Source organism: Grammomys surdaster, unplaced genomic scaffold, assembly GCF_004785775.1.
Source record: "Grammomys surdaster isolate TR1022 unplaced genomic scaffold, NIH_TR_1.0 172, whole genome shotgun sequence".
NCBI lineage: Eukaryota > Metazoa > Chordata > Mammalia > Rodentia > Muridae > Grammomys > Grammomys surdaster.
This window is the reverse complement of record NW_021604620.1, coordinates 4,839,270-4,847,971: the sequence shown is the minus strand read 5'-3', so window position 1 is coordinate 4,847,971 and position 8,702 is coordinate 4,839,270. Positions and strand designations below refer to the sequence as shown.

The 8,702-nt window shown below is 48.9% G+C and overlaps 1 protein-coding gene across 2 annotated transcripts; it reads left to right on the top strand.

The window, feature by feature from the left end:
• Positions 1-886: 886 nt before the first annotated feature.
• Positions 887-8,426, top strand: Eomes (eomesodermin). 2 transcript variants are annotated; one of them, XM_028767336.1, is made up of 6 exons: positions 887-2,189; positions 3,153-3,307; positions 3,946-4,067; positions 4,655-4,813; positions 4,899-4,960; positions 6,641-8,426. In XM_028767336.1, the coding sequence occupies exons 1-6, from the start codon at positions 1,276-1,278 to the stop codon at positions 7,320-7,322; spliced, it is 2,094 nt and encodes a 697-aa protein (XP_028623169.1). In that variant the 5' UTR covers positions 887-1,275; the 3' UTR covers positions 7,323-8,426. The 2 variants fall into 2 exon arrangements, with proteins under 2 accessions (XP_028623169.1, XP_028623168.1); XM_028767335.1 differs by having other exon boundaries at positions 6,584-8,426.
• Positions 8,427-8,702: the final 276 nt, after the last annotated feature.

Below are 8,702 nucleotides of genomic sequence, written 5' to 3'. Positions count from 1 at the left end.
GATGTTGGCGAAAGCAGGGATTGGGGGAGATAGGAAACATCCATGGTTCAGGAAAATGGAGCAGAGGGAATTTTGTTTAAATTATAAGCAATGAAAGTGACGGCCTCCAGGAAGCCGGTTTCTTAGCGCGATTGTAATATTGAGTGCTTGGCTCTTTCGGTCAGCAGCCCACTTCAGAGGCTAGAAGCAGGGGTTTCTGATTCAGACGCGGAATACTTTCGCCTTCTCTGGAATCCCAAAAGCAAATGCGAGGTTTCTCTCCACCAGCTCTTTACGTAAAAAGATGGAACAGAAAAAATAAATAAATAAATAAATAAATAAATAAATAAATAAATAAATAAAGAAAGAAAGAAAGAAAGAAAGAAAGAAAGAAAGAAAGCGGTTCCTGTGTGTTGAAGGCCAGGAAGTCAGAAAGAGGGTGTGCGCAGACACTTTGGGTCGCTCTTCAACCCTGCCCCAGATTTGCACCCCTGGGGACCTGCGCCTTCCTGCGAGCAGGGAGCTTGTAAAGACGCCTGCACGGGCCTCTAGGACCTGACAAACTAGACCCGAGCTCAGGAATGACTCCTATGACATGTTCTCAGACTTCAAACCCGTTTCTCCAGCACCATATAGACACCGTGGACACCAGGATTGATTCTCGGTGGGATATAGGTCCCTCAAAGACACTTAAAGAAACACCAAATCAGCAATAACAGCCAAAAAGGCCAAGAGAAAAAGAAACTCACGGGCGACCTGATCCAATTAATAAATACTTAATTGAATTAGTGTCATCTCTAACAGCCAATAGCAAAGTCCCCTAGCCATGGGGCTGCGAAGCCCCTCCCTGGCCGCACATATATAAGCAGCCAACCACAGCTCACAAGTTTCCAAGCGGTCAAGTAGGCCTAGGGTTTGGCAGAGGCAGCCGAAAGGAAAAGGCTGGTTGCTAAATGGGAAATCAGAGCTAAGTCATCTTTTTCCTTGGTGTGAGTGTAGGGGTCCTGTGGTTAGACAAGGAAGAAAAGAAGGAAGGAAGGAAGGAAGGAAGGAAGGAAGGAAGGAAGGAAGGAAAGGGACACCTACAACCCGGGGTTTGTTCCCTTGTGGAAAGGACGCTGGATTGGGGCGCGCGCTGAAGCCGCTCCGCAGGTCCGCAGGTGGGTAGCCCAGGCGAGGGAGGAAGGGGACGTTACCTTCCCTTCGGAAGAGGGCGCTGGCTCCCCCAGCCGGCATTTATAGCCAGGGCGCGGGAGGCGAGGAGGCAGCCGGCTGCCGTCTGCGATTCGCTAAAGCATGCAGTTGGGAGAGCAGCTCCTGGTGAGCTCCGTGAACCTGCCGGGCGCACACTTCTACTCGCTAGAGAGTGCTCGCGGAGGAGGAGGAGGAGGAGGAGGAGTGGGAGGAGGAGGAGGAGGGGGAGGAGGGGGAGGGGGAGGTGGAGGGATCGTCAGCCTCCTCCCCGGTGCTGCCCCCTCGCCCCAGAGGCTGGACTTAGACAAAGCGTCCAAGAAGTTTCCGGGCAGTCTCCCGTGCCAGGCGGGGAGCACAGAACCCGCAGGCGCCGGCGCGGGGGCTCCCGCGGCCATGCTCAGTGACGCGGACACCGGGGACACTTTCGGTAGCACCTCGGCGGTGGCCAAGCCCGGGCCCCCGGACGGCCGCAAGGGCTCTCCGTGCGCGGAGGAGGAGCTGCCCTCCGCCGCCACTGCCGCGGCCACTGCGCGCTACTCCATGGACAGCCTGAGCTCCGAGCGCTACTATCTCCCGTCGCCGGGACCGCAGGGCTCCGAGCTCGCCGCGCCCTGCTCGCTCTTCCAGTACCCGGCGGCGGCCGGAACGGCCCACGGATCCGTGTACCCCGCGTCCAATGGCGCGCGCTACCCCTACGGCTCCATGCTGCCCCCCGGTGGATTCCCCGCCGCCGTGTGCCCGCCCGCGAGGGCGCAGTTCGGCCCCGCCGCAGGCTCGGGGAGCGCCGGGGCAACCAGCGGCGGCGGGGCCGGCGGTCCTGGCGCCTATTCCTACGGCCAGGGCTCTCCGCTCTACGGGCCATACGCTGGAACCTCAGCGGCCGGGTCTTGCGGAGGATTGGGGGGCCTAGGGGTGCCTGGCTCCGGCTTCCGTGCCCATGTCTACCTGTGCAACCGGCCCCTATGGCTCAAATTCCACCGGCACCAAACTGAGATGATCATCACCAAACAGGGCAGGTGAGTGCAGGGTGGAGGGGCCCCTGAAGCCGGGTTGTCGGTTCACTGTGCGCTCTGCTTAAAGAGAGTTTAAATGTGCGTTGTAAAAGGGGACATCGTATTTCCAAAGTCGTCTCCCTGTCCATTCCTAACGCACACCTGTGGCTTGGGCTCTGAGCCCACGTTACTCTCCCCTCATCAGGATTGACTGGGAGGAGGAGGGGGAGGCAGAGATGGAAATTTGGGAATGGACCCTTGAGGGCGGATCTACGTGACCCGCTGGCTTCTGGGTTTGCAGCATGCTATTTGTGGGCTGGATGGAGGGAAAAAGGGCTGGCTGGAGCCGGCCGCGGCCTGCGCACAAGTGTTTGAAATGCGGCTGTTTAAAGCTCCTTGGCTTGGTGGGACACTTCTGTGAGAAGAGCAGAAAGAAGTCGGGTTTGAGCTAGCGGGTAGTTAGACAGTTTCTGGAGCCAGATGTTTGGAGGAGAGAGGGTCTGCTTGCAGGGAAGGGACCAGAAAGTTCTGGCACACCTTCGAACTGCCAACAGCTATTTCTTGAGGAATCAAAGAGTGAATATTGGCAGACAGGGACTCAAAGAAGACTCTGTGTGTGTGTGTGTGTGTGTGTGTGTGTGTGTGTGTGTGTACAAGCGGGCGCGTGCTGGCCTAATGTTTCAGTTACCTGTGCCTTTAAAAAATAATTTTCAGATTTTCAGAAAGAAAACCAGTAGGAACCTGCAAGACCCTATTGTGTAAATGGATGTCTTGGAAAATGTGAATTAGGGAAAATATTGATTTGGAGGCTGTTCCAAAAAAAAAAAAAAACCTGGCAATTTAAAACCATTTTCTTAGTTTCAGGCCGTAGTAGCCATTTTTGTTTGTTTGCTGTGTATTCCAGACTCCTAGTGTGTCTAGGAGGACCAGAGCCACTCTTGCACGTCCCTACTTAAATCATTTCCTCTGATTCTGTTCTTTGCACAGGCGCATGTTTCCTTTCTTGAGCTTCAACATAAACGGACTCAATCCCACCGCCCACTACAATGTGTTCGTGGAAGTGGTTCTGGCCGACCCTAACCACTGGCGCTTCCAGGGGGGCAAGTGGGTCACCTGCGGCAAAGCTGACAATAACATGCAGGGTGAGGAGAGAGGAGGCCTAGGTCGGGAAGAGATCGGAGCCCCAGTGCTGGACCAGCTGCATTTAAATCAAGCATGTCCCCTCAACCTGGGGCCTGGAGATGTTAGCATGAACTGTCTTCTGCTGACGGGGAGAAATTTGCTCCGTCATTTTTCTTGTTTCTCATTATGTATCAAACCTTTACCTTGACCCTATGAGGCTATGTTTGAGAAATGAATAACCAAATGAAGTTCTGGGTTCGGGAAAAGTTCCTGGTAAATGTTCCTGGCATTATAGAATTCTCTTGAGAAAGCCCAGGTCACCTTTAACTTAATCTATAAAAGTTAAGTATTCAGTGAGGCACTTCCCCTCCAGCTTAAGGCCTCAGACCAAGAATCAAGAGCCATCTCCTCTCCTCTTGGCTCTGTTTTTAAGTTTGGAGAGGCTGCTGATTGGAATGCCTTGATTAAGGAAGGCTGGAAGCACCCTGGCCCAGGAGGGAGTGACTGGAGTCCCGCTGGGATCCACTGATTTCGGCCAGCAGAGTTCCCCAGGAGGAGGCTGCTGCTGCAAATCCAAGCCCAGCTAACAGACATCCTCACCAACCTGTCTGTGTGATGGCCTTTCATTTGCTTATGGTTCCTTTCATTTTCCTTGTAGGCAATAAGATGTACGTTCACCCAGAATCTCCTAACACTGGCTCCCACTGGATGAGGCAGGAGATTTCCTTTGGGAAGTTAAAACTCACCAATAACAAAGGCGCTAACAACAACAACACACAGGTAGGGAGACTGGAAGAGCTGGTGTCTTCTGGCTGGGGCCTCTTGGACAGCTCATTCGTTTGTCAGTGTGCTTAGTTAAGTATTTACAGTTGGGACTTGGCTCACTTTTAAATTTATTTATTTGCCTTTGTCGCTTGTACTTTCTAACTATTATGCATAGAAACATCAAAATTTAGAGGGGTTTGGGGAGCCAAAAGGAAAGAGTTATTTATCAAATACACAGACACTCTTGTTTTTGTTTTGGTTGGGTGTTTGTTTGTTTGTTTATCTTGGGCAGTGGGTCTTGTATATGTAGCCCAGGCTGGTCTTGAACTACTGACCCTCCTACCTCCCAGTCTCAGATGTTTCGATTACAGATGTGCTCTGTCATTCCTATTTCAGAGTTGGGACTTTAAATTTCAAAAATGTTAATCCCAAGGTTCTTACAATTTTTAAAAGAATCTTAAAAGACAAAACCACCACCCCCCCCCCCAAAAAAAGAAAGTAAGCTGTGGTCAGTAGGAGCAAGCAGAAGTCTCAAAATGTACAGTTTGGTAAAACCTGCTTCTTAGACCTCAGAAAGTCTCTCTTTTCTGTCCCATCCCCAGATGATAGTGTTGCAGTCTTTGCACAAATACCAACCACGACTGCACATCGTGGAAGTGACAGAGGATGGTGTGGAGGACTTGAATGAGCCTTCCAAGACCCAGACCTTCACCTTCTCAGAGACACAGTTCATCGCCGTGACTGCCTACCAAAACACGGATGTGAGTGCCCCGCCAGCCACGAGACCTTCTCAGGCTAGGTCTAGTGAGATAAAGCTCTCAGTTACTATTCTCCTCTCCTGTCTAGATTACCCAGCTGAAGATTGACCATAACCCCTTCGCCAAAGGCTTCCGGGACAACTATGATTCGTAAGTGCTGCTTTCCTTCACTCCCAGCATGGTCATCTCCTTTTAAAAGACAAGAGTCTATTCCAGGCTGCCTGCAACTTGCTGTGGAGTTGATGTGACCTTGAATTTAGGATCTTCTTCCTTCCGTCCCCCTAGCCCTGACTGAGCTCACTAGCACGGGCTGCCACACCCAGGCTTTGTGTGAGCTACACAATCATTCTGTCAATTGAGTTTCATCTTCAAGCCCATTCGCTGGGTCACCTTTAACAGGAAGTGAATCATCATTTCCCTGAGGACATATTTAGTATGACATTTTATATTTGGGATTTTTTTTCTTACCTATCTTCCTGTCTGAAACACACACATACACACACACACACACACACACACACAGACAGACACACACACACACACACACACACACACACACACACACGTGCTGGGGATTGAACTCAGGACCTTGTACATGCAAGACAAGCACTCTACCATTGAGCTATAGCCCCAGCCCTAGTTTTGCATATATTGGCCTTGAACAATCTTGCTTCAAATTTTTTAAAAAACAGGTTCTGTTAAAGAATGTTTAAGGTTTAAACATTTCATCCAACATTTACTTATTTATTTATTTATTAATCTATTTATTTTATTTATTTATTTATTTTGAGTCAGTGTTTCTTCAGGTAGCCCTGGCTGTCCTGGAATTCTCTCTGTAGACCAGGCTGGCCTCAAACTCACATCCACCTACCTCCAAGAGCTGGGATCAAAGGCATGTGCCATCACCTTCCAGCTCAACTATTTTTTTTTTTAAAGGTTTTATTTTTACTTTTAATTGTGCACATTTGTGTCTCTATGTGAGTCTGTGCTCATGCATGTGGGCATCAGTAGGCCAGAGGTGTCAGAACCCTTAGAGCTGGAGTTACCGGTGGGGTGGCTGTCGGCCAGGTGATGTGTGTGCTTCCAACCAAACTCTAGTTTTCCTCAAAAGCAGTTCTTGACCCTCCAGTTCTTGGTCCAACTTTTAAAAAGCAACACTAGAAGATTTTTCCCTCTCCTTTGGTGTTATGAGAGAAAAAACCGGAAAGGATGTGTTTTTCACAATACTTGACTATCACGGCCCTGGTTCTTGAAACACAGTTGTGATGCCTGCCTGCCGGTATTCTGTCTGCCCCATTGATTAGGGGAGGGTTGCTCTAGTCCTTCTGTTTGAGCACTTGTACAGTATATTTTTCCATATTTATTTATTTTGAGGCAGGGTCTCATGTGATTCAGGCTGGCCTCAAATTCAAACTGGCTGTGTAGCTCCAATGACCTTTCACCTCTGACCTCTAGCTTCCACCTCCCCAGTGCTGGGATTACAGGCCTCTGCCACCTTGTTGATTTATGCAGAGCTGCAGACAGAACCCAGGCCTATGTCCATGCTGACAAGGCTAGCCTTCTACACAATGATATAGCCACAGATCCTGCTTTCCCATAGGAAATATCTGAGCCCTGGAGGGAATGTCTTCTTAAAGGAGTGGGGAATCTACCCTGTTCTCCTCGTTTGTCACGACAGTCGGCAGCACAAGGCTCTGGTTTCTGGGAGGCAGCGTGTTTGGGGACATCATAAGGGTTGTTTTTTATTTTTAAGTGTCTCTCTTTGTATTGTAGCATGTACACCGCATCAGAAAATGACAGGTTAACTCCATCTCCCACGGATTCTCCTAGATCCCATCAGATTGTCCCTGGAGGTCGGTACGGCGTTCAAAACTTCTTCCCGGAGCCCTTTGTCAACACTTTGCCTCAAGCTCGATATTATAACGGTGAGAGAACCGTGCCACAAACCAACGGCCTCCTCTCACCCCAGCAGAGCGAAGAGGTGGCCAACCCTCCCCAGCGGTGGCTTGTCACGCCTGTCCAGCAACCTGTGACCAACAAGCTAGACATCGGCTCCTATGAATCTGAATACACTTCCAGTCCCTTGCTCCCGTATGGTATTAAGTCCTTGCCCCTCCAGACATCCCATGCCCTGGGGTATTATCCTGACCCGACCTTCCCTGCGATGGCAGGGTGGGGAGGTCGAGGCGCTTATCAGAGGAAGATGGCAGCTGGACTACCATGGACATCCAGAATGAGCCCACCTGTCTTCCCCGAAGATCAGCTTGCCAAGGAAAAAGTCAAAGAAGAGATTAGCTCCTCCTGGATAGAGACTCCCCCCTCCATCAAGTCTCTAGACTCCAACGATTCCGGGGTGTACAACAGCGCTTGCAAGAGAAAGCGCCTGTCTCCCAGCACCTCCAGCAATGGAAATTCACCCCCCATAAAGTGTGAGGACATTAACACTGAGGAGTACAGTAAAGACACCTCAAAAGGCATGGGGGCATATTATGCTTTTTACACAACTCCCTGAAGTATTCTTTTAACCTCTAACGCTTTCCCAGATGGACCTGGTGGTGTTTTGTTGTTCTCTTTGCCTAGGTTTACCAAAAAGACTTTTGCCTTCCACCTTTGATGTATCCTGTTTTGTGCAATTCTCTGAGAGAAGGTGCCAAAGCTTTGCCATGGCCGCAGGTAACTAACTGAACCAGACCTAGCATTGGTTTCTTTCTTTGTAAAATAAAGCTAACGGAGGACTCAGGAGTGTTTTAAAACTCAAAGGTCATTCAAGGTGCTGGATTCATTTATGGGAAAGGAAATGAGAAACATTCAGAAAAAGCAGGCTATGAAGAGTGAGTGCTGGTGCTATTAAATGAATTTCAAAAGCAAGAAAACATGACAGGAAAAAAAAAACCCTTTGGCTCTCATTTCTATGCGTAAATCTTTAAGCAAACAGCAACCCAGAGGGTTAAAATATTTTTGCTTCAAAAAGAGAAGGCTTGGGCCTTGAGTTCCAACAGTGGACTCTTCACAGAGATATATCTTCTGCCATGGGCTGAAGAGGCTGAGAGTTGAGGGGGGAAAAAAAACCCTAATGTTCAAGTGGCTAGCTTGTATCCACTGCCTGCAATTCCTTGTAGAATTTTGGAATAAACCATTTGTAATAGGGCTGGCTCTGTGTGGCTGGGATGACCTGTAGAAGGCAGGAGGATCAGAAAGAAAGGGAGAAATTAAGTGTACAATTGTATGTTTAGACACCTTAGAATAATCTGGAATCTATTGTACAAATTCAACTGCCTAGGTATCAGATAAAAATAATGTAAAGTTGGTGCTTTGGCATTGTAAAGAATTTTCTGAAACACAGCTTCAGGGTTAAGAGGAGGGATTCATATCCTGGAGATATTCTGTCTACTTAGCTAAGTACTCAGCTGCCTCCGTACTCACTTCTACCTACCATGCTTAATGGGGGAAAAAAAATCCTGCTTAATTCTCTTTCCTTGCTCATCCCCACTTCCCCCTTCGGTAAACGTGAAAAAAAATGCAATATGACGTCACAGTTCCTGTAGGCTTTTTAGAGATTCTGAATTTTTATGTACAGTCGTAAGTCATTTTTAATAAATGTGGTTCAATAAGGGAATGGGTATAGCTCTGTCTTCTGTACTATGGATTTTATTTAATTTTGTTTCCTTCTGCCCCTTTTCCAGAGTGAACTAACACTCTCTCTCTCTCTCTCTCTCCCTCCCTCCCTCCTTCTTCTCTCTCTCTCTCTGTCTCTCTGTCACACACACACACACATACACACACACACACACACACACACACACACACACACACATTCTCACCTTGCCCCCTCCATAGACGACTCTAGAATCTTTTAACTAGCTACTGTGATCGTGAGTGGTGGTCAGGGAGT